The sequence below is a fragment of the Poromitra crassiceps genome, assembly GCF_964638095.1.
Source record: "Poromitra crassiceps genome assembly, chromosome: 23".
Taxonomy (NCBI): domain Eukaryota; kingdom Metazoa; phylum Chordata; class Actinopteri; order Beryciformes; family Melamphaidae; genus Poromitra; species Poromitra crassiceps.
Genome location: NC_139639.1, coordinates 1,357,480 through 1,383,849, shown reverse-complemented (window position 1 = coordinate 1,383,849; position 26,370 = coordinate 1,357,480). Strand labels below are relative to the sequence as shown.

General features: G+C 46.0%; 1 protein-coding gene across 1 annotated transcript; it reads right to left on the bottom strand.

The window, feature by feature from the left end:
• Positions 1 to 2,239: 2,239 nt before the first annotated feature.
• On the bottom strand, positions 2,240 to 16,980 carry LOC310797334 (actin nucleation-promoting factor WAS-like; the record flags this gene model as incomplete). Its single annotated transcript, XM_083659703.1, has 9 exons — positions 2,240 to 2,261; positions 3,509 to 3,854; positions 4,166 to 4,341; positions 4,498 to 4,696; positions 4,823 to 4,861; positions 7,914 to 8,010; positions 8,283 to 8,369; positions 15,141 to 15,281; positions 16,873 to 16,980. 9 exons carry the CDS (start codon positions 16,978 to 16,980, stop codon positions 2,240 to 2,242), a joined length of 1,215 nt encoding a protein of 404 aa, XP_083515829.1.
• Between the last annotated feature and the right edge of the window lie 9,390 nt (positions 16,981 to 26,370).

Here is a 26,370-nt window from a genome sequence, read left to right as displayed (position 1 = left end):
GTGTTTTTACACGCAAGCATCCAGTCTCATAAGTGGCCTTGTGGTTTGAGTGTCCGCTCTGACCCTAGTCTTCCCACATTTTTTCTTCAAACGACACCAAACTTCAGCATCTGCATCGTTAGACTGTCCTACACAAAAGTATCAAACAGATTTTCGATTGGTCAAAAATTTAGCCCACAGTGCAACAAAATGTTGATGCATCAAAATGTTGATGCATCAAAATGCATCAAAATGTTGATGCATTTGTTGATGCACTGCCTAAATAGCATCTTAATTGCCCTAATTACCTAGGGCAATTACTGTAGGTTGTATTTGTGATGTCATCAGTCACTCGAGCAATTGTGATGCCATCAGTGATGTCATTCGAGCAATTGTGATGTCATCAGTGATGTCATAAATCCTTCCTGGCTCACCCTATATAAGTGGAAGCAGTGTGTGTGTTTACACGCAAGCATCCAGTCCCATACTGAGACTGGGAGGTTGTGAGTTCGATCCCCAGCCGAGTCATACCAAAGACTATAAAAATGGGACCAATTTGCCTCCCTGCTTGGCACTCAGCATCAAAAGGGTTGGCATTGGGGGGTTAGATCACCATATGATTCCCGAGCGCGGCACTGCTGCTGCTCACCGCTCCCCCAGGGGATGGGTCAAATGCAGAGAACAAATTTTGCACACTCAGGTGTGTGACAATCAGTGGGACTTTACCTTATAAAACACCACCAGCAAGCATCCAGTCTGCAATGGGTCGTTCCCGGCCACGACCCATTGCTGCGCAGCAGCTATAATTGTTTTTGTTTTTTGGACTGAGTGAAATGTTCTATGGTCTCTCTCGATTCTAAATATAGCTGAACCGTTTGATTTGACCAAGTAAAGCAATTTTTATAAGAATTTTAGGATATGTCTATGGGAAAATAAATTGCGGAAGAAAATCTCTGGTACAGTGCTGAAGCAGGAAGTGACGTTCACTTTGCCGCTCTATAATGTGTCAACTCAACTTAATTCCCTCTCAATTCTGATTTGCTCTGTCTCAGGAGGAGCAGAAGACAGGACGTTAAACATGGCAATCCACTGAGGCAGTGCAGAGGCTTCAACGCCAAAGGTCTGGCATTTTGTGCGTGTGTGTGTGTGTGTGTGTGCGCGCGCGCGTGTGCGTGCGTGCGCGCGGCTGAGAGAGACAGTGCAGTTTGGTGTGGAGGGGCAGCAGCACAGTCAAGTGGCTCTTCCAGAGAGAGGGAAGGAGGAAAGTGGTACGCAAGAAGAACAATTACATTCTTCTCAACAATCGAGGGAATCACCCACACTTTCCCGTTGGGAATCCTTCACTCAAACACGTTCCTCACTGTCTTTTCTTTGTTCTCCAGCTCAACCGGATGGGGGGAGTCCTGAAGACAAACCACGGTATCCTCCTGAAGTCTCAACCAATCGGACGCCGGGCTCTACCACTGCCTCGCCACGGAGAACAACTTCAAACACACGGTGGCCCGCCTGGCGCTGTGCATCCTGGACCGGGCCATCGTCTTAGCCCTGACCTCTCAGGATGAAGACAAACGTCCCAAAAGTCGCCCGGCGGCGGTGGGACAAGAGCACCACAACTCCCCTCAGCCCTACCCGCAGTCGCCCCTCGTGCCCACGCCCTTCCCGCCCGAGATCAGACTGATAAACCAGTACTGCCAGTCCTACTGGGAGCAGCTCAGTCCCAAACAGCAGCAGCGCAAACGCACCAGCCGCAGACACACAGAGAGCCAGGAGCAAGGCCTCGGCTAAAAAAAAAAAAAAAAAACGATTTCAGACGGCAGCCCGTCTTTATTGTCACACAACACACTACAACACATGCACGGAGGGCCACAACACACACATGCTGACGGTGGCCGGTGAAATTTGTCCTCTGCATTTAACCCATCCTGGCTTTGTCCTTTCCTCCTGGGGCAGGCCAGGAGCAGTGGTCGCTTTCTCGTACAGCGCCCTGGGACCGACTTCGGATGTTGTCGTCACTGGTCGGATGACGATGACGATCTGATCTTCTGCATGTTTTTAGTGGGGGGGGGTTATATACGGAGGAACCCCCCTGGGGGAGCACGGGGAGAACATGCAAACTCCACACAGACAGAAAGGCCCTTACGACGAGATACCCCACCTGGGCAGTAGGCACTGAAGATATGGGGGGGGAACACAACCACAGCGCCCACAGTGTCCCAGGCGAGAATCGAACTCAGGACCTTCTGACTGCGAGGCGACAGCTCTACCACTGAGCCACCGTGCCCCTAGAGACGGGGCTAGAGAGACGGGGGACCGATGACGGCGTCCTCCATGTCTGGACTCTAGGTGGACTTCCATGTTTGACACACTGTGCGTCACCTCCTCTCACACAAAACGCAGGTGACGCTCTCATGCCGTTGTTTATAGAAAATGTAATATATTGATTGTGAATATAATATATATGGTCAGGATATGGTCAATCCATTGGTTTACTCTTGTATTGTATGATAATATTATAAGGGTATAAATGCTATGTTGCATGCTTATTTGTTTGCAAATTGTACAGTTTACTCTCATTTTTTGCAACCTCGATGTATAATGCTGCCTGTAAGGTGTAATGTATTCTTTCAAACTATTCCATTGGCTGTTGTCATGTAATGACTCCCTTACTGTCCTGTGCTCTAGTGACCCCTATGTGTGTGTTGAGGAATGACTCCCTTACTGTCCTGTGCTCTAGTGACCCCTATGTGTGTGTTGAGGATAATAGCAAACAGCATTCTTCCAGTTATGCATTTTGTCGGTGGTGGTTTTAGAGGGAATTATTAGGGCTCTTTGCACAAATGTATGAAAAATATAGGAAGATCATTTTATATGTACATGTTATAAAAATGGGAATTAACCTGTCTCAGATTTAGTATTGATTGTTGTTCTGCCAAATACTGTCTTTTGCAAAAGTTAGAAAGGCTCTTTTCAATGGAAGGAGGACAAGGAGCAATCGTTAAATGGAAATATCTTCTCATCAGAGCCACCATTCAACCTTCATTGTGAGTAACGGTGCTTTGTGCTGTCATGCTGATCAATTCTACACTGGAGATGTTCAAACAAATATATAAAGATTTCTGAATTCTCAAATTAGCCTTTCACTTTCAGTCCTTGATATCGAATGTTATGTATTTTAATCACTCGCACAGTTTTAATTCAAGTTGTACTCCAGACGGCGATGAACGAACCTGTGCCAAATCAAACCGCATTTACCAACTGTTGCAAAAGTTAGGGGTTGATGAGTAAAAGTCACAGTCAAATTAAGTTCATATGGGCAAATATATAATATATAAGGAAAATCCACAGGAACTTTTTTCACTCTCTTGATTCAAGGTTTTCAGAACTGCCTTCTATGGAATGTGAAGGAGCAATTAATCATTCATATTTACCAGAGGAATGGATGGCTTTACTCCTCTTTGCACCTCCACCTCCACCTCCTCCTCCTCCTCCCCCAGATGGAGGGGTGGGTGGTGGTGGGGGGCCGGGGCACGGAGGAGGAGGAGGAGGGAAGTCTGAGTAGCTGGGTGCCTGTGGGGGCGGAGGGGGAGGAGGAGGTGGAGGTGCAGGGCCCCCCCTGCTGGGCGCAGACAGCGCAGGAGGAGGCGGAGCGCCTGGGGAACGGTGCGGGCCAGAGGGAGGCGGGGGAGGGGGAGGGGGGGCGGCGTGGTGGGACGGCATGGAGGGCGGCGGCGGTGGCGGGGGTGGTAGGTCTCCGCGCACCGGGCGCACTGCGCGGCTCCGAGGAGCTGGAGGGGCCGGGGCAGAGGAGGGGAAGCTGCCGGGCACCGGAGGGAGAGCGCCCTGCCTGCCGTGTGGAGGGGGCAGAGGAGGTCCAGCTACAGAGGAAAGGAATGAGAAAAGACAAGATGATGGATTACAACCCAGCTGAACTTTAGAACCAGTGTTTCTCAATGTTTGGTCCGGGGGACCACCAGGGGTCCGTGAGGGGGTTCCAGGGGTTCCCCCGCAAATGTATGAGTATATTTGGGTCTGAGAGACAAAATCTCATCAAATGGGTCTGTGGCTCGAATGTGGACTAAATGATGGTCCTTGATATGAAAAAGGTTGAGAAGGACTGCATTAGACCCTCACAGTAATGGGTACGAGTACGAGGTTGGCGAGGAGGCACAAAAGGATGCAGTCTCACCTTGGTTCACCTCCTTCTTGACCGCCTCCATGCCTCCAGACTGCTCGATGATGTCGTAGATGAGCTGGGACGTTTCCTCGTCCTGCATGTCGGCCTCACCGATCCCAGCAGCTCCCAGCAGCTTCACCAGATCGGGGTCCATGTTGTTGGGGTCCCAGCCGACATGACTAACATGCCTGACAGGAGGGAAAACAGGTGTGAGCGCAAAAAAAAAAAAACTCTGGGCAGATCTATTTTGAGCAAATAGATCTGATAATAGAGAGGATCATGTAAAACAACGACGATTCTCCTCTAGATAATTAACACCAAACTTCACTGCCTGACATACTCACTTAAAGCCACTGGGTGCCCTTATGTCTGCTTTGGAGAGCTTCCAGCTCTTTTTCTTGCTGCTCTTCTTCTTCTTGGATTTCCTCTTCGTCACATGTGAAGGAGCCGGTGGTGACATCACGGAGCGGTAGCGTGAAGCCTGGATATCTGGATTCTGGATGTCCACTGTGGCCATGGAGGGAGAAGCCGCCATGCCAGGTCCTGGTTTCGCAGTAGATACAGATTAGATACAGTTTGGCACTTGTTTTGACCCCAATGCATCATGGGTGGTAACAATAGTTCCAACAGGGAGACATGCAAGAGGAAGAGGAAGAGGGACACACCCACCTTTGCCGTGTGGCAGTGGAGGGAGGCCTCTGTCTCTGCCTGTAAACGTATCAGACAACATGATCAGAGGAAGGAAGGATTACTTTCACTATAGCTATTCATTTTGTCAACACTATTATTGGATCTTAGCATTTGGCGGCAGGGAGCGCTGTTTCTTTTCTGTAAATAACAATAGAGGATATGAGTGTGGAGGGGGGGAGGGAAGCAGTTTGCAGCACTTCATCAGTTGCATTTCTGCAACTGACTTTTCCTGAAAGTTAACCCATTTCGCTAACAGAGAACTAATGAGGAACTAACTATTAGTTAATGGTCAGTTCTTGAGTTAACTCCTAATCAAATTTGATAGAGTGGCAAATATGCAGCATTTTACTTTAGGGGACACAAAATTGGTAACTAATGGACAGGTGATATGATTGATTTAGTAGTTAATTGAGTATTGAATCATTACTTAATTATTACTGGTCCGTTAGTTGCCCTTTTCGTGTCCCCTAAAGTAAAGTGCTGCATCATACTCTCTCTATGAAATTTGATTCGGAGTTACAGAACAACTGACCATTAACTAAGTTCCTCATTAGTTCCTCATTAGTTCCCTGCTCTAACGGCTCTACATTTTGTGTACTTTATTGCAGGGGTGTCCAAACTTTATTGAAAGGGGGCCAGATTAGATAATGTGAAAAGACTTATAATATAACATGAGTCACACGTAAAATTAGTTATTAAAAGAAACATACAATAGTACTCTAAACATTAGTCCTTAAATCAATAGTTCAATAGGCTGTTTCACTTTATCCCCTGCTGAGAGAGAGAGGGGATGACATATGGCAAAGGACCTCAGGTCGGATTCGAACCCGTGTCGGCCGCGCGAAGGACCGAACCTCCGTCACACACGTGCTACCAGGTGAGCCACCAGGATGCACATCTTGTAATATCTCTTCACATTGAACTCTTTCATAACAGCGAAGGTCTCTTGGCAAATGAGTCAAACGTAACGTTCAGCTTTCAGTGAAAAAGTATTCAACTTTCCAGCGCTCCTGAAAGCGGCGGAACATCGCTGCCAACTTTATGCTTCTTTCTTTGCTGTGGCCATGTTTGCCACCCAGTGGCAAATGTCTGTTGAAAGGTAACCATTCGTTTACTGTTTACCCTCTGAAAACAATTATTATTGTACTGTATTATTGTAGTATTATTATGTATTTATTATTATTATTATTATTATTATTATTATTTATTTTTAAACATATAAAGCACATAATACTGGTTTTTAGACTGCTTGCTAATGATGTATCTGAATATATAAAGAGTTTTTGTCTGAAAGCTTTCAAATTTTGGTTTAAATAATCCTTATTTAACCCTTGTACAGTGTTGGTACATTTTGGGCTAGTGCAGTGTAATTTTCTGTGTGCGCATTGTTATAAATGTGATATAAATGGTCAAATGGCGATGAATTTTGAAATTGGGTGGGGGATTGGGGCATATATCAAGGATTTTCACACTTCAGTGCCTCAGCTCATTTTTGGCCCCGGGAATCAAAAATGTTTACTGCATTTATGTTATATCCAGAAATGAATAGATAGATTCCCCATTGAAAACCACTATAAAGTGCAAAAAAGTGCTATTTTTGAGCTCCAAGACACTTTTTACAAAAAAGCATTTTTTTATGACTTCCTCCAGATATTTTGGACATAAGGCTTCAAAATTATGGTTTTTAATATTTTTCAGCAGATTGCAACATTTTCTCATGTATGGCATGCATCTATAAAGTGCAAAAAAGTGCTATTTTTGAGCTCCAAGACACTTTTTACAAAAAAGCATTTTTTTATGACTTCCTCCAGATATTTTGGACATAAGGCTTCAAAATTATGGTTTTTAATATTTTTCAGCAGATTGCAACATTTTCTCATGCATCTATTGCAATCAATTTAGCTGGTTTCTGTTTGTGCTGCATTATGGACCACTACAGCCCAATGGAATAAATAATTTCAGCTAAAATGGTGTTCATATGGATGTGTGTGTGTGTGTGTGTGTGTGTGCGCGCACACACACACACACACACACACACACACACACACACAAGCAACTTGAGCTGTCCCCCCACCCCCCCCCCACCAAAGCCCCATCCCGATGTGTCCTGATCATGCACATACTAGGCTAGACAGAGTCTGTTTATGACCTGCATCAGAATGACAGAATGCACCCTTGGCCGGTCAAGGAAATGGTCAATTACTAAAAACTGGCATTGAAAGGGTTGAAATTCTGAAAAGTAATGAACATTGAGACATGAGATTGAGCAAACATGAGATTGAGCAAAAAAGGAAAAAAAGATTCTCCCTCTATTGTTGTTGAGGCCAAAAATGGTTAGTACTTGCCCAGAAGGACTCACTCTAATTGCCCAAAAATGGTGAATTAGATGGTCTAAAAAAATATACAGTGCATTTTTTTTTTAAATTGTCACTGAATAAAAAGTAACAATGGAACAAAATAAATATTGGTAATAATCTTTTACATAGACCCCACTGTGATAATCCCACCCAAAAACATTCCCTTTGGATTATATTTTGTGCAGAGATTGTGGAAATCTGTAAAAGCAGCAAGTGAAACTGTTTATAGTCAAGACAAACTGGCTTATAATGGGTTACATTTCTGAAAATGAATAAATATTTTTGGTATGTATAGCTTCATCTGAAGGTAAAATGTTTGAAAGAAAAAAGAAAAAAGTTTTTTTTTTTTTTTTTACCATTCTTATCATTAGAAAAATAATTAGCCAAAACAGGACAATGGGAGGGGCATAACAATGAAGGGTAAGTATTAGTTAGCAGTGTACAAGGGTTAAGTGGATTTAAATTGATTTGACTAAGAATAAGTAAACTTATTGCAGTTAGCCCTTTGGATCACATTGATGTAGTATTACCAGTGTTTTTGGACTGAGTCAAAGAACCATCTGGATAGTTTACAAAGATACTATATGAATATCGTAAAGTCAGGAGTTATGCTTTAAGATATGGCTATGAACCATAATCTAAAAACTCAATTACATTAATTGTAATTGCAAAAACAAACAACTACTGTACATGGAGACGTTGAACTGGCTGACCTGGGCGGTTATTTCTTAACTTCATTATCTCCTCCACAGCGTGTTGGAAAGCCTCGGCTTCCTGTACATTAGCAAAGTTCAGCCCCACTTGACAGTCCTGTGTTAGAAATTAACAAGATATCACACACTCATCAAAAACTATATTTTATAAATATTCTGAAGTTCTCTCAAGACAGGAAGTTGCATGTTTAATATCAAGAAATTGCAATAAAAGAAAAGGTGTGTGTGTGTGTGTGTGTGTGTGTGTGTGTGTGTGTGTGTGTGTGTGTGTGTGTGTGTGTGTGTGTGTGTGTGTGTGTGTGTGCGTGCGTGTGCGTGTTCGTGTGTGTGTGTGTGTGTGTGTGTGTGTGTGTGTGTGTTCTTGCTTACATCAGCAGCAAAAGTATGAAAGTGTGGCTGAGGAGAGCAGTAGACAAACTGGCAGTAGAGCTCTTGCTCCCACACCTGATTCCCTGCCTATGGGGGGGAAAAGATGATAGATATTTCAGCCTCGCAACAGCAGTCAGAGTAATCTTCTGTCATTGTGTACGACTGCGTTTACATGGACTTGAGTATCCCGGTTACTGTCGGGGTTTTGGAGTATCCCGTTTTTGTGTTTGCGCATGTAAAAACATCATATCCCGGTTTCAGAAAGCTGGATAAGCCCTTATCCCGGTTTTGAGAAAGCCGGTTATCGAGGTGGAGTACTCAGAAAGAACCCGGGGTACTGCTGCATGTATACACCTTATCCTGCTTTCTGACCGCAGCAGACTTCCTGCGCAGGCGCGGCTTCAGTTCAGTTCATCTACAAAAGGCAGCAGAATGGCAGGCACCCCCAAATTTCATGACCAAACAACGCAAAACACACCGTGAACACCCTCCAACGCGAGGGGCTACCGTACACAACACAGCTTGCGCAAAATGACCCGTTTCACTATCAGAATTTCGTCCAGTAAACATTAGAAAGTATAGAAGTGCCGCACGATTAGGCTACTTCCTCATCAGACCGCCGGCATTTTCCTCTCTAACCTCGCTGCTGTAGGTCCCGCACATACCTAATCGTTTTACCTGGAAATACTCACGCGCAAATGTCAGTGCAATTCGACTTAAAAGTCTCACTTCTGAAGCGATGAGGAAAGAGTTTTGCCGAGTTTTGTATTTCGGTGATGAAATAATTAAATGCTTAGCAGCTTAGATAGGAGAAAGCATCAAAATGCTGCCCTATTCAAGTCTGTAGTATACAGACTACAGGACGAAGGTGTTGTGACTCAAATTAAAGCCAAAGCCGCGCGCTGCGTGCAAACAGGGACACTCCACCATGAAGAGGGAATCCAAGGGAATCCCACGTCTTTGCCCAAAAAAGGTGAATGACGTCACGTCACACGCACCCAATATAAGCAAATAATAATAATAATAATAATGACCCCGGTTTGTATTGTAACGATCACAGGCGCCTGCGCAAATAGCATACAGTGATCAACCAGGATACTACTACTTATCATGTATACAGGGATATGAGTAGCCTAACCTGCTTTCTCTCTCTTCCATGTAAACGCCATATCCCGAATATGATCAAAACCAGGATAAGCCTCATAACCGGGATACTCAAGTCCATGTAAACGCACTTTGTTTAGAACAGAGGTTTCCAAAGAGGGAGGCAGGCCTCCCCAGGGGGGCAGGCAGCATCCAAGCAGTTTCAGGGGAGGCTCAGTGAATGGAGGTGAAAAAATATGACTTCAGGTATTACATTAGTTATCAAAAGGAGATCACATAATACTGAAATAAACCTTGTCTCACATGTGAGAATGTAGAGCGCCCAAACACAATATATGCTGTGCTGAAATGGAAAGATGAGGAAACCAATGGTTTAGCAAAATATAACAATCTTTATTAATAATTTAAGGCACCATCAGCCTTACACACAGGTAAGGGACACAGTCTGCGTTCTCAATCCCCCCTTTTGAATGCCAGCAACATAGGCCGTATAGGCTACTCCCGTGTATGGGCTAATTGCCAAAACCACAGCAAAACCACAGCAAAACCACCGCAAATCCACCCCTTTTGTTTAGGGCACTGCAAATGAGCACTGCAACTCACACCACAAATCTCACCCCACAAGGGCACACTAATCAGATTGCACTGCAAACGTCATCACTTCACTGCAAATGTATAGGAAGATCAGGCTATCCGGCACACATGCGCAGCATCCGCAGGAACATTTAAATAACCCAGCTGCTTCCCCCCCCCGCAATGTGTGGCTATAACCACCGCTGTTAATGACTGGTAACCTGGCGGAGAACTGGAGGAAGTGGGAACAAAGACTGAGTTTGTACTTTGTTGCTGCAGGGCTGAGTGATAAGCCTGAGTCAAGGAAGATCGCTGTGTTGCTTCACTGCATAGGGGAGGAGCCACTGGAGATATACAACACGCTGGACATTGATTATGAGGATTCAGCCACGCCAAAGCTGGATGAAGTAATAAAGGCTTTTGAAGCCTATTTTGCCCCAAATAAAAACACAGTCTTTGAGAGACATCAGTTCTGGGCACACAGCTTTGATGGGCAAGCTGGTATTGACAAGTTTATTACGGAGCTACGGCAGAGAGCACGTAATTGTGAATTCAAAGACACAGAGGATCTCATGATACGGGACAAAATAGTATTCAGCATTCACTGATAGTGGATTGAGGGAGAGGCTGCTCTCCATCGCTGATCTAACATGAGCTAAAGCAATGGACATCTGCCGGGCTAAGGAAGTAACATCTGCCCAGGCTAGGGCCATGTCGGCCAGCAGCCCAGGCGAGCAGTTTGTGGATGCTGTTGAGAAGCCGGGCCGCCAATACAGGAAATTCAACGTGCAGTCGGGACGACAGGCGGAGCCGGCCAGGCGCTCACACGCCGAGCAGCAGCGGTTCCAGTGCAGCAGGTGTGGGAGAGCTCACAAGCCAAGGAGCTGCCCTGCATACAATGCTGAATGCAACAAGTGTGGAAAGAGGAACCATTTTGCGGTCATGTGCAAGGCCACCGAGGATGTTGCCCCTGTTGACACTGATGTTGAGGAAATGGACACATTATTCATAGGGGCGGTCTCACATACTGGTCCAGAACCCCTTCCCGCTGATGATGAGGAAGCATGGCACACAAACCTGCGTATAGGCGGTAGGAGTGTATATTTCAAATTGGACACAGGCGCCTCAGCGAATGTGTTGCCACAAGCCATAGCGAAAACCCTCCCACTGAAAATGGACCTTAGGCCGACTAAGACTGTTCTGCTGGCTAAAGCTTCTGGCATACTCTTCGCGCCCAGCCAAGCGCATAGGGCGCACGGCGATTATGACGACATCGCACGGGGCGTGTCGGGGGGCGAGGCCTGAGCGCAGCGCGGCGCGTCCATGGAGATTTTTCTATCAGCGCGTCGGTTTTGCTGCCTGTGCCTGAGATCTCCGTGGTAGGCTATCAGCGGATATCTGCTGTGATTGAGTCCTCACCGTCGTAAAGTCGCCTTCAAAGCATGCTGTTCGATTATAACGAACTAGTTGTGTGGCTTAGCCTTCCCAAATGTGGAGGGGTCGTTTTTTATAATTTAATACATAGAATTGGGAACGTTACATTCAATTTCATTCAGACTGCCTGGAGCCTGGAGCTGCGCACTGAGTATGTTCTGTTTTGGCCCGCGCAGAGTGCGCGCGCCCTCCTCTGAGCCCCGCCTCCAGCGCGTGCGCGAAGAGTATGCCAGAAGCTTTATGGTGGGCAACGCATCATCCCAAAGGGGGTGGTGACACTGCATGTGCAAACACAGCGTACACAAGCGCACCTGCACTTCTTCGTCACCGATGCATCTGACGTGCCCCTCTTAGGCAGGAAAGCCTGTGTGCAGCTGGGTCTCGTCAGGAGGGTGCACACGCTGGGCCAGTCAGCCCCACGCACCAAAGGGGAGCTGCTCCGCCGCTACAAATCCGTCTTCACTGGTCTTGGTGAGTTTCCCGGCACTCACCGCATCTTCACAGACCCCAAGGTTCCTCCTGTCATTCACGGGTGTAGAAAATTTCCCTTTGCAGTGGAGGGCAGGCTGAGAGAGACTATTGACGATCTGGAAAAACGGGGTGTAGTTAGTAAGGTCACAAAGCCGACCAAGTGGGTCAACAGTCTAGTCGTGACAGAGAAGAAGAATGGCGCTTTGAGGGTCTGTCTCAACCCCAGTCATCTCAATGACGCCATACTGCGCCAGCACTATAACATACCCACCCCTCAGGACGTGCAGAGCAAGCTGTCAGGGAAACAAATCTTTACGATCCTTGATGAGAAGGACGGGTACTGGCAGATAAAGTTGGATGAGGAGTCCTCTGAGCTATGTACGTTCAACACCCCATGGGGGAGGTACAAGTTTAACCGCCTCCCATTTGGTATAAAATCGGCAAGCGAAGTCTTCCAACAGATGAACTCAGAGTACTTTGGGGACATTCAGGGTGTCTCCATAATAGCAGATGACATGATAATTGCAGCCTCCAGCAAAACAGAGCATGACCAGATCTTGCAACAAGTCATGGAGCGAGCCAAAACTCTGAACGTCAAGTTCAATCCAGACAAGATACAGTATATGGTGGATGAGGTGAAGTACATGGGGCACATCATCAGTGCACAGGGTGTTCGCCCAGATGACTCTAAAGTGACAGCAATCACACAGCTGCCTGCACCATCAGACAAAAAGGCTCTTCTTCGGCTGCTAGGCATGGTACACTATCTTGCCCAGTACATATCAAATGAGTCTGCGCTCACAGCACCGCTCAGGCAGCTCCTCAGGAAGGATGTGGCATGGCAGTGGCATCCAGAGCACCAAGCTGCACTGGATCAACTGAAGGCAGTCATCAGCACGGCACCTGTGCTCCGCTTCTTTACTCCTGGGGAGGACATTGAGATACAAGCAGATGCATCCAAAGATGGGCTTGGGGCCTGTCTGATGCAACACAGACAGCCAATAGCCTATGCATCCAGAGCGTTGTCTGGGGCTGAACAGAATTATGCCCAGATAGAAAAGGAGCTTCTGGCAATAGTGTTTGCACTGGAGAAATTCCATCAATATGTCTACGGTGTCCCAGTGACAATACAGAGTGACCACAGGCCATTGGAGGCCATTGTCACTAAGCCCATTGGAAAAGCCCCCGCACGTCTTCAACGGATGCTCCTTCAGATCCAGAAGTATGATTATAAAGTTGTCTACACACCTGGGAAGGAAATGTTAATCGCTGACGCACTGTCGCGGGCTGTGCCACCAAATGCCATGTACGAGGAATGTGATCTAAGTGAGGAGAAAGTCATCTATGCAGTCATCGACCACCCGCCACTAGGGGGAGACATCATGCTTCAGCTTAAGATGGCCACAGAGACAGACAGTGTTATGCAGCTGTTACAGCAGCTCCACATGAATGGGTGGCCTGACAAAAAGAGGCGGGCTCCACTCACAGCCCAGCCCTATTGGCCCATCAGACATTCCCTCCACGTTGAAGGTGGATTCGTCATGTTTGACAAGCGCATCGTCATTCCGAGTGCTCTGAGAGCTGACATACTCCAGCGGCTCCACACTGCACATCAGGGCATTCAACACTCACTAGCGCATGCCAGAGCGCTCATGTACTGGCCAGGTCTCACCGCAGATGTGCACAGGATGGTAGAGGCATGCGTATCATGCCAGGAGAAACTCCCCAGTAACCAGAGGGAGCCAATGCTGCCTCATGTAGTGCCGGAGAGGCCATGGCAAAAGGTGGCAGCAGACATTTTTGACTTTCACGGCCGTCCTTTCCTCCTGATTGTCGATTACTTCTCAAAGTATCCCGAGGTGCTCCGCCTCTCAGATAAGACATCAGGGACAGTGGTTGCTAAACTCAAGGGTGTTTTTGCACGTCATGGCATAGCTGAGCACCTTATCGCTGACCACGTCCCCTTTGCCAGTGCTGAAATGGCTCAGTTCGCATCAGAGTGGGGTTTCAGGATAACTCACTCCAGCCCTCACTACCCTCAGTCCAATGGCATGGCTGAGAGGGCCATCCAGTCTGTTAAACACATGATGAAGTGCGCTGCACAGACGGGGGTAGATCCACACCTTGCTCTCCTGAACTTGAGGAACACACCGGTCACTGGGTTGAGTTACTCGCCAGCTCAGCTCCTCATGGGTCGGGTCCTGCGGTCCAATTTACCCGTGAGCGCGGCGGCCCTGCAACCGTCCACCCCCAATGGGGTCCAGGAGGCACTGAAGTCGCGCCAGCTGCTGCAGAAAAAGGCCTACGATAAGGCTGCGTCTCCTCTCTCTCGGCTGCGGGAGGGGATGAGAGTATGCATGGAGACAGCTGATGGTTGGAAGCCAGCGACTGTAGTGCGGATCCGAGATGAACCGCGCTCATATGACGTGATTACGGCAGCTGGGGTCCGCTATCGAAGGAACCGCCGACACCTCAGGCCTGACAGGACCACCAGGCATCAACAGGAGCAACAGGACCTCTCCTACCCAGACTCTGACCATGATGCAGAGTCCATCACTGACAATGAACATAACATGGACAATGACCAAGAGCCCTTGCAGGTGGAGACTCAGACCCGGTCTGGGCGCACAACCAAGCTACCACCTAGACTGAAGGACTATGTGCTGCAATAGCAGAATAATATCCTTTTCCTTCTCAACTCTATTATTTGCTGTTCTCAAGTGCCATTGTATGTGGGTCATGTTCAGTTCACCTTTGACCTCTTTACTCTAGTGGGTATTTTGAAAGCATGTGGTTGTTGTTCTAACCAAAGCAGTAAAGTTATATGGGGCTACATGTTAAAGGGTAAGCTGTAGCTGAGAGGGGGGATGTGACATGAGAAGCTGTGCACTCTCCAGGCTGTAGCTTTAAGTAGGCCCCGCCCAGCCGTGACGTGTGGGTGTGGTGTTCCGGTTTCTACTGGGTACTGTTCGGAGTGTTGTGGCTGTTTTACCTACCGCACAATAAAGGAATAGTGCTGCACCGTTACCAGGTCTCCATCCTTTTAGTCTACTCCAGTAAATACATCACAGGGCTGACTCACCAAAAGACGGTGCTGCGGCTCTAAACTACATGTTTGGGGGTTCTAGAGCAGAACACAAGACGTCTGCTCAGATGTGCGTTTACTGGGGGGGACTTTGAGAAACCCTGGTTTAGAACACCCCAGTCTGAAGAGGGCCCAAACCTGAGAGACTGTGTGTGTGTGTGTGTGTGTGTGTGTGTGTGTGGGGTGGTTACCTTCAGGTCAAAGGCGCGTATGAAGTAGGAGCGCTGAGGGTTGTCCTTGACGAAGCAGACCACTCCAGTGTGCTGCAGGCTCCAGCGGCACGGACTGTGAGGCAGAGCCATGTACAGCTGGACTACTGCGGTGGCCATGGCCTAGACACACACACAAACACACACATGCACACACACACACACACACACACACACACACACACACACACACACACACACACACGATGCATTGGGGCACTGGTATGGCACGGTGGTGGCAACTCACTTCCTCAAGTGCTCTCATGTAGATAACAGCTTGCAGTGCAGCATTGCTGTAAAAACAGTCACTTTGGCTTTATAGCTTCTGTTGTATTCTATAGTATCGTCACCCTCTTAAAATAATGGCCTAAGTCACTTTTTTTGTTTTTGTTTTTCAGAAAATGTAAAAAACTGAACCAAATACAGAATATAATTATTCCACAATTTTTTTTTTTATAACAATAGATGACTATTGACATACAAATAACACTGTCTGTCAATTATGTAACATAAAACGATTAGATGACTGATTAGATGACTTAGGCCAATTTTTATGTCACTTAAAGGAACACTCTGCCCATTTTCAACCAGCTTTGTATCATTAGAACATCAGTAGTATATCAGAAAACTGTAAACGGTTTTGAAGTCTGTCATTTAATTTGACAGTTATTGAGTGTTAAAGTGTGGACCAGTGACATCACTGGTCCACACTAACTCAAATTAATAACTCATTAACTCAAATCAACTCTCAATAACTGTCAAACTAGATGAATGATGAATAGTTTGACAGTTATTGAGAGTTGATTTGAGTGTACTTTGAGTGCGGGGCTTTCCGCCCTCCAGCCGCAGCGCGGCGGGGCTTTCCGCCCTCCAGCCGCAGCGCGGCGGGGGCGCACCCATAGTCTCCTGCGCACACGCACCCTCTTCTCCACTCCCCTCGAAGTCTCTTCCTTCAGCGCCAGCGGCCCGTCCCCCCCCCCCCCCCCCAGTTGCCAGCGCAGCCACCCGCCTCGGCAGCCCACCGCAACATTCCCACTATTCTACCCCCTCTCGATGCCCTCCCACCCCCTCCCCCCCCTTCCCCTCCCCTTCCCCATCAAACCTCAGTTTATAATGCATTGTCTGCCCTTCTTGCCTCTCGCTGTCCACCACCCGCTCTCCCGGGTCCCCACGCACACGCATCCCACCCCTCCCTCCCCGCTCAGCCTCTTCCTTCTGCCTCCGCGGCTTGCCCCTTCCCTCCGTGGCCTCCGCGGCCCCTCTTCCGGGTTCCTGTCACGGCCGTAGCACCCTCCTGAAGAGACGCTGCCGCACCTCGACCCCATTCACGCTCTAGCACCCAAACACCCACTTGCAATAAATTATCTTTCGTTCAAACCATGGTGTGGTCTGTGTTAGTGAAAGCTGCCTTAAAGAACGAATATACCAGATTAGTTTCTAACACATCCACATTGAATGCTACTGAAAGCCTGCGGTTTAACGGCTCAACTCTCACATTTGATTTGCTCATACAGATTCGAGACATAGTGCTTCACCGCCAAAGGCAACAGAGACAAGGCTCCAGGCCCGACTTGGTAAAGATGCAGAACCTGTACTACCTGATGCCTTCTCCTGTCACTTTACAACATAGCCTCACACATCAGAAAGCACACACAGCAGCCCAGGACAGACACAGGGGGAAAATCCTCGTCTCCAAGGCCATGTCAGGACTTACAGCACACCTTCTGCCCAGCAGATCCTCCACCTTCTCATTCTCCTGCTGGCTCAGCAGAGAGCTGTGGCTGTGGCTGTGCTGCGCTTTGCTTTCGGATCCACGGCTCATGGTGCTCTCTCTGGTGAAAAAACAAAAATCTCCCAGTCGTTCTTAGAGGATTACGCACAACATTGAAGTTCCCTGTCCTCCGCTCTCCTCTCAACTGACAGAATACAAAGTTTCTCTTCTCCTCTATCATGTGCAACCAACTCAGAGCAGGAAACAGACAACCGCACTTCTCTACCCACACTTTTTCTTTTCTCTCTCTCAAGCTGAGCACAAATGAATGCGTCGCTTCCATCTTCAGAACAGGCTGAAACTGAAACTCTGTTTCTCTAGGCGTTTTCACACATGCGTACAGGAACATTGCCTGTAAATGCAATATCAGCCATTTCCCGGAATTTCCCTTCACACCTGAGGGCTCACATGTGTGAATATAGCAGCGAAATTGCCTGTATTTGAGGGGGGGTGCACTGCAGAGCAGGTGGGGAGTGACGTGTCCATTTGGATGGGGAATCCTCCTTATTTTGGGGGTCAGCAAAACTCCGATGGTGAAATAAGTTTGCTTGTCACACAATAAATCACACTCGTTTGACTTAACCCTTCTGTTGTGTTCGGTCATACCCCCCTTCCCATAGTGTTTTCGGTCAAAATTGGCCGGTGTGTTTTGCACAGTGATATCTCTGGAACCCCTTATCCAATTTTGATGGTTGACATCTCATTTGAACAGTCAAAGCAAGTAGAATCAAGGGGTGGCAGACAGAATGACACCAGGGGTGAATTTCATGTTATAATTTTGCAGTAAGTTCAAAGATAGTGTTTACTGTACATTACTGTATATTCTAAAATGCTTGCCATGTAGGCTGTGTTTACTGGAGATGCTTCATGGTTTGACTGATAAAGTCCTGCCAGAATCAACAAACCCATGTAGGCTTGGAGGGCTGCCTGGTCCAATTCTTTCGACGTGTCTCCAAACACACGCCTACCCTCCAAGTTTGTCATGTCAAGTATAATTTTTTCAATGGACTCTGGTAGAAACAGTTGAAAGTTGGATTTGATTTCATCTACACGAGATACTGCATACCGAGTTGGCCCGGGTGTCATCCTCACTATGTTTTCCCCTCTTATTCTGCCTCCTCCCGGCGGGATGAATGCCAGAACGAGTTGCCATTCTTGGACTCCTCTCCCTCAGGGGCCTCTCCCTCAGGCTCCTCTCCCTCAGACTCCTCTCCCTCAGGCTCCTCTCCCTCAGGTGCCTCTTCCTGGTCTGTTGACTGTTGTTGGTCAGGCTCATAGTCTGGATCGCTGTTGTCTTCCATTTCCGCTCTGGAAGAAGCGAGTGGTTCAGAAAGCAAAAGGTCTTATGGACCAACCTGACCATATCCTGTCCTCTAAATTTGCCCTCTTGCCGCTGGGACGGCGCTATCGGGCACCTTCCTGCAGAACAAACCGTTACTCCAAGTCCTTCATTCCCTCAGCCATTCGGCTGTTGAATGCAGAGAAGTAGAAAACTGCACTGACTGTATGCATGTAGTAGGCACTGAACCAATAACACTGTGTATCGTAGCATTTGCACTTTTTTCTGTATGCAAATTTTTTTACTCTTTATCTTACTTTTTATTTTTTTATTTTATTTTATTTTTTTATGTATTTCTAAAACCAACTGTTTACACATGCACCCTATGCACTTTACATGTGTATAAACAATGTTGCGTCCTGCACCCTTGCGGCTCAGATCCATGTACGCTGAGGGACACGAGGAACCAAATGCACTATCTCGGTCTGATCACACTGAGCTCCTTTCCTATTTCCCTTCTTGTGTATGTATGTATTTTTGTATTTTGTGACCGAAATGAAATACAATATGTTTACTTGCAACGGTGATGAACTGTAGAAACTGAATTGCCCCCCGGGGATAAATAAAGTTTTCTCAACTCAACTCAACTCAACATTTCTGAGACATCCTCCTCTATCTCTGGTTCAATTTCCTCTTCATCTGGTTCAAATATGAGGTCCAGAACCTCTCTGGCAGAAATTCGCCTCATCAGTCACCTACTCATTGTGTCAATGAGTCAAATGAGAGCAAGGCACAAATATGCATGAGACAGAAAGGGAGCGGCATTTAGCGCGAGAAAGTGAGAGGTTTTACTTTCTCGAGGCGGAAAGAGCTTGCACCTGTGAGAAGTTGATACATTGTATGATACAGCACGAGAAAGTGAGAGGTGTGTGTGTGTGTGTGTGTGTGTGTGTGTGTGTGTGTGTTCCATCTGCAGGATGAACATAATATACTCATACCCATTCATTTCCTATGGCGGTCAATTCTGACCGAAAACATCATAGGTGTGACATTGTTGAATAAATCACTCAAAATTCAATGCAAGTGGTGATCATCAATTGTATATGTTCAGAGGCCTAGTGTGGAGGATAACATAAGGTCTTGAGGCAATTGGATGAAAAACACAATACAAACGAAGTCACTCGGTCAGATTTGACCGGAAACACAACAGAAGGGAGGGCATGTATGTTGTATCCTTCACATTCGCTAACCAGTCTTTGAACTGAAATCTTTGAAGAAGTAGGGATCCCTATCGGAGAGAAATAGCCTGGCTGGTTCGATGTTTATCCGTTCACCTGCGTCGCGTTGAAGCACTTTTTACAGACTGGCTTCGTTTGATGTGTCCAGGGAGCTTGCCTTCGCTGTCAGCAACGTAAGCAAAATGCTTCCACATTTCGCTTCGTGCAGTTGCTTTCTCAACAAGCGTTGGGCGGCTTGCAAGACTCAAGCCGCTGCCATTTTCCCTGTCTGTGTCCCTGTCGGGCTGGACTGAAGGACTCTGGCCAGAGTGCGAGCAGAGAGGGGAGGGGGGGGAGCAGGAACCTAGGAACTGGTGAAATGTCCGCGATGACGGGGTCGCGCTTATACCGGAAAACAACTTTCACACTCCAAGGCATTACACCGCTTTCTGGTCATTTGCACTAGTCATTTGGCAAACAGTCCATTGGCAGGGTGGGTGCAGTCATTCATGCATGTTTGTCATGCAATTGTGAGGTTGAAGCGCATGTAGTGTTCTTGTATGTATTGTAGCTGAAGAAGACCTCAAAACATATGTACAAATGAAAGAGATTGAACTTTATTGATGTCAGAGTCATCACAGTTAGCAATACTTGGGGACAACACTTTTACAAAATGGACTTGATTGTACTAATACGTCGTAAATCAATGATGTCAATGATTGAATGAACACGCATGTTTTCGACGCATATCTTCATAAACTGTTCCCTAAGGAACGATCAGACTGCAATTCTCCCCCGGGCTCTTTTCACTGGTGGTTGCAGGCATCCCATTTTTGCCTGTCGGGTCAGTGAGACACAACTCTCATCAGGCAAGTCTCACTGACCCCACAGGCAGAAATGGGATGCCTGGGATTCCTGGCATGCCTGTAACAACTACCGCTCGGCGCTCTTTACCGCTGTAAAGAGCCCGGGGGACAATAGCAGTCTGCTGGTTCTTTAGGGATCCGAAAACGGGAATAAAACTGTCTATTTAGATGGAGGAAAACACGCTGCCACTTGGCCCCCACGGAGCTATATTCTAGGACTGGCTTGCACACTATTTCGATCACAACAACGCCTAGGACGGACAAAAACGCTGCGGAGATCACTGGGTGAGTCGTCCGATCATAATTAATGTGAGGAGAGGGCTGCAGGTTTAAAAAAAACAAAATTCTCCTTTAATGCCGCCCGTGCGTCACGGTTGAGTGGAGTTTTTTTTATTATTAAATCTGCAAAAAATTTAATTCGAAGAGATAATTAATCACGATGGTCCGATGTAGAAGGCTCAGAGGTCGATGGTCGATGCTATCGTCCATCGTGCCAACCCCGAATGGAAATTACCATTATTTTAAGTAGTGCGGCCAGATTCAGAAAGTTGGGATGTTCCAAGAAACGGTGCCTTTGTTACGCTCATGTAGTGTTTTCCAATCTCATTGATAGCACTAAAACATCAGCTTAGCTTAAAAAATGTCTATAAATTCATTGTATTCTTTAGAAGGTCACCACCTGACCAGTGAGTTGTAAGAAGAACGGTCCCCGGGTGTTTCAATGCAGCTGCTCCATGTTCCTGGCCTGAACCATGGAGGACGAGCCAAGATGGGTCAAACGCAGAGGACACATTTTCACAGCAGCATTGTAGCATTGCATCATGTCGCCTGACCAGCGACGATTGGAAGAAGAACGGTCCCCAGGCACTTTATATTGCCTGGGCTGAAGTAGGTTCCGGGGCGGCGATGTCATTCTGCTGCTGCTGTTATTTTGGTGATAAGTAATGCAAAAGTAGTATATTGTAGTACTATTGTAAAGTAACTTATTACTTTCAAATGAAAGTAACTAGTAATATGTAGTATATTACATTTTGAAAGTAACTTGCCCAACACTGTTTATGGAGTGGGGACATCCATCCTCACTCTCAAGGCAAACTGCCCTCTCCAGGAGAGCAATGTGTCCCGGCAAGTGTCACGTTGTGGAACCTCTTCACGCCTCTCTCTCGTGTCAAGGTCCCAGCACAGCTCCTCACTGCAGCCTTACTGCCATGTGATCGCTGGGGGTGTGCGCTCGATAGAAATGGATGCGGCATGCGGGCAGGATGGATGGTGTGTTTTCGTCCAAGGTTATACGAGGTGTTTATTCTGTTTTAAACTAGTGCATTTATCTTTATAGAGTCAGAGTTGTGAGCTTGTGGGTGTTTATATTGCCTGGGCTGAAGTAGTTATTTTTGAAGGTTCAGCAAAGATTTGCCTCGCAGTTTGACAGACAGTATCTGTGGGTTGCCTTCCAGATAGGACTAATCCCATGGGAGGAACTAAACAAGTCTTCTTTGAGCCTCGTGCAGTAGAGTAGGCTATACTATATAGGAGACAATCTTGGATTTCTCTTTTTAAGGGTTCTAAAGGTTTTTGAAGGTTATTTCTGTGGCATTTCTTAAAGCAAAAGGAACTGTGGTGTACCATTATGGTTTTGAGTTGGACTTTAAACCATGGTGTTGACATGAGCTATATGAGGGTAGTTATAGAGGGAAATGAGAGCAGGGTTTAGGGTGTTTTGGGAGTGTTGGCAGGTGTTTTTGCTCCCTTATGCGAGACTGTTTCAGATATATAATGGAATTTAAATGTATATAGGTGCACACATAACAGTACACACACATCAGGCAGGGACGGCGCTCCACCGGGGCAAGGTGGATGTACAAAAGTGACTCTCAGACTTCAAATCCCATAAGCCACCACTTCCTCACCTCCAGCCATTTTCCCTCACCCAAGCACACCTGCCCCTAATTCTGGCCTGATTACCACACCTGCACTTAACGAGGCTGGAATCAGCCTCAACTCAGCGTTGTCCTGGACTGCTGCAGAGTAGGCTGCTTTGTGTCTGCTGTGTTTTCCATTCCCTTGTTGTTGGTGGTTCTTCCTCCAGAGGCATTATTTGAGTAAGTTGTAGTTTGTTGTTGTTTCTTTTAGTGCATTGATTCAATGTATTCTGGTTTGATTTAGATGTATTTGATTACCTTTTGTTTAGTTAAAGCTGCTGATTCCCTTTGTTGTTTTAACTAAACCCTTTGTCCTTATTCGTTTTGTTATAGACACCAAATCGTCTTGTTTGTCCTCATCTGAGTACAGTTTGACCTGACATCTGTCTGTACTACCACCTGTCAACCAACTACCTACAAATGGGAAAGAATAAACATCTATTGAAACATCTACCTCTGGTCCTCATGACTCTAACCCGGATTCCACTTGTCATGGCTTGAAAGAGTAACCCACACTATCAGTTTTGTTCAATGGGGCTATAGCCCCCTCACAAATCTGCCAAGCCCCAGTAAAGCCCCCTCAAGCATTTTAGTGTGTCTTTATTTTGAAATAAACAAATGTGTAAAGTTAATAACCAGCCATTCTTGATTGAATATATTTGATAATTGATAAAGATACGTATACATCTGCCCAGCAGGAATACATAAAAAAATTCAAAGGTTGAGAACACAATAAAACATCAGGAACAATGTTGGAAATAAGTGCTTACACTTTTACATGCTTGGATCTTTTGTCTCTATATCCGATCCATGAATCAAGTCAATCAATCAAAAGGCTTATTTCAGATTTTTTCTTATCCTGATATTAACCTAACCAATCAACACTCCTCCTGCCCTTAACCCAACCAATCATCACTCATCATGCTTAGACCCAACCAATCATCACTCTGCATGTCAAAACCTAACCAATCACTCCTCATGCCTAAACCATTGCATGTGAAAGTTTTTGTCATTGCCTGGTCACTTGTATTATAGCTATATTTGTTTATATTATTTGGCCAAATTCTTTTAAAAACTAAATTTTTCTAATGTGCTGTGTGCCATATCTGGTTTTATTTGTGGGGTGGGGGAGACTTCATTATAAAGTAACTCTGAAGTCATGAAAATCGACTACTTTCTTAACACCCCCACATCTTGGTCTAGCCACCCCCAAGGCCCCCTTAGAAAAAATCCTGGAGCCGTGCCTGAAGCCAGGCTAAAAAAAAATACAATTCAGTTAAAACCTTTCAGAGACATTATGAACTGTGGCTGTGGCTGCAGTCTACGCCTGGCAAAGCAGGCCTTTTGCTCGGATCACAACTAAATTCTCAGCAATCTGGGCAGAATCTAGTGCCTCGATAGAAGGGCCTCGCTGACAGCAGTAGGCACGTGGAGATGTGTGCCTTACTTAGCCTGTGTGTCAGAGGAAGGAAAGAGATGGTTTTCATTGAGTGATGTCAGCACGGCAGTAGGAAATCTATGGAATGTGATGGAGAGAGATCATATTTATGGGTGGATTAAAGACAAATAACTTTTTTGTGCACAGTAAACACCTTCATCCTCAACCGGAATTTGGCCAGTGACTCTAGTCTTCTGATTTTGAGGGCTGGATTCATTTTCAGGATTGTCACGCAAGAGCATCATCCCACCGTTTGCACTGATTCACAACACACCAATCCCTCTCACACAACGTACAGGTTACAGTGGAAATACAAGGCCTGCAAGCACTTCAAGTCTCGCTAACGTCTGCGTTCTCAGATCCCACTGGCCAACGCCACATTTGCCCACTTTGATGCCCTCCTGTTTTTTTTTACTTTTGACGTTGAGTGCATCGATATCTGTGTGGCTAAGTGAGGGCGTGTGAGCTGTATTTACAGCTAGCTGATGAGCTATTCTCTCTCTGAAGTGGATTCTGCAGGCTTGGCAATAGAGAGCATTATAGCCAAACGCTTTACAGTCCACTTCTCCCAGCCAAGGCCTCCCTCAGGGGGATGACTCCCTCAGACACACTTAAAGATGTTAATAGGGTGTCTGCACGAGTTCAGCGGCCATCAGGCTCCAGCATGTCCTGTTTTTGTTATTTGTAATGGTATTTTGAATGGCTTTAATATATATTATATTATATTATATTATATTAGGAAGCAGTCCTGAAAATCGTAAATGTAAAATGCCCTAAAAGCTATTTGAAGACGTTTCTTTTTCTTCTTTTTTTTTTAACTTGTGATTGGAGCCAAAATTACACTATGCCTCTTAAACAGGCATAAATGGGTGGAGAGAGGGCGGGGCTGGATGGAGAGAAGGCGGGGCTAATGACAAATGAAACTTTCTAGAAACATGTCAAATTCACTTGGCTTTTATTCACATTTCACATCCGCTGAAGTCTCAACGGCACTTCCTGTCCAGACATTCTACTACTTTTCTGAATGGCCCTTCTCTCCCTAGAGATAGGAGATACAAACCACCACCAGCAATAATAATAATAATAATAATAATAATAATAATAATAATAATAATAATAATAAAAGCAGCATTGGGTTTTACAAAAACTGATTCCTTTCTCCTATCATTGCTATCATCTTTCCATTCAATTTACCTGAATGTAACCATCAATGATCAATTAATAAAAAAGAAGAAAAAAAACAAACATGGAACTAGCTCGTGATAAATAAACATCAAAACAACTTCATCATTCTACCATCATCAGAATCGGACTCCACACTCACAATAATAATAATATAATAATAATAATAATAATAATAATGATGTAGGATACAAACTCAGAAGTAAAAAAGTGACTCAAGCCTTTTGTAGGAAACAAAAAAAGATGATTGGTCGACAGTGTGTGCATGTGTGTGTGTAGGGGTGTGTGTGTGTGTGTATGTGTGTGTGTGGTTGTGCATTGGTCATCCACATCTGAGCAACAAAGAAAGAAAAAAACAAAAAAAAACACATATGCCATGCCGCTGCAGCAGCAGTGGTCATAGATCCAGTATAGCTAGAATACATAGATCCAGTATGACTAGATCTGCTCCGGTCCTTTTTGTGGTCGTTAAGACAGTCGTGTGGGGTGCAGACAGAGTTGCTGGGTGCCAGCGGGTTACAGTAGGGTGCTACTACAGCAGGTGAGGCTCCTCCTACAGCAGGTGAGGCTCCTCCTACTGTCCCCAGCCTGGACTGCCGACACGGGGGGCCATGACCCAAAGCTCCTACAGCATACAAAATGTACAACGTGTACAACCTCCGTTACGGAGGTTGCAGAGTCGTTACGACTGCACATATTTCTGTACCCACGGCTTGGTAGAAAATACTTGTGATTGATATGAAAATACACATTTTTAGGTGTGTACTCTGTGAGGAAGTGACCTCAGTGCAACTTAACACTGTAATTTAGACAGAAAGCTGCATTTCCTTTTTGTTTCTTTAATAGAGAGGCAAAGTGAACGTCACTTCCTGCTTCAGCACTGTACCAGAGATTTTCTTCCGCAATTTACTTTCCCATAGACATTTCATAAGATGCTTATAAAAACAGTTTTACTTGGTCAAACCAAACGGTTCAGCTATATTTAGAATCGGGAGAGACCATAGAACATTTCACTCGGACCAAAACTTAAAAAAACAACATTGAAAAAACATTTTCTTTAAACCCTTACATTTTTTTTTTATGTTTTGGTCCCAGTGAAATGCTATGCGATCTCCCTGTTTCTAAATATATCTGTACCGTTTGGTTTGAACAAGTAAAACTCTTTTTATAAGCATTTTACGAAATGTCTATGGGAAAATAAATGGCGGATGAAAATCTCTGGTACAGTGCTGAAGCAGGAAGTGACGTTCCACTTTGCCTCTCTATCGCAATGATGTCAGATGTATGCAAAGCACAATGTAAGTTTGGCATGCTGTTTTGTGTACTCGCTCACCATGAGGGGAATTTGCATACACTGTGCAGCCGTTTGCAATTTCCTGATCAACTGTGCTATTCTGGATGCAGTATGAGCTTTTGGTTGGGCCCAAAAGACTTGAGCAAAGATGACATTAGTGCTAAAATCCTCTTGGAAAACTGGGCTCTGTATGGCTGCTGCTAAAAGGTCTTGGGAGGTTTGCCTGCCACCTACACCAGGGGAGAG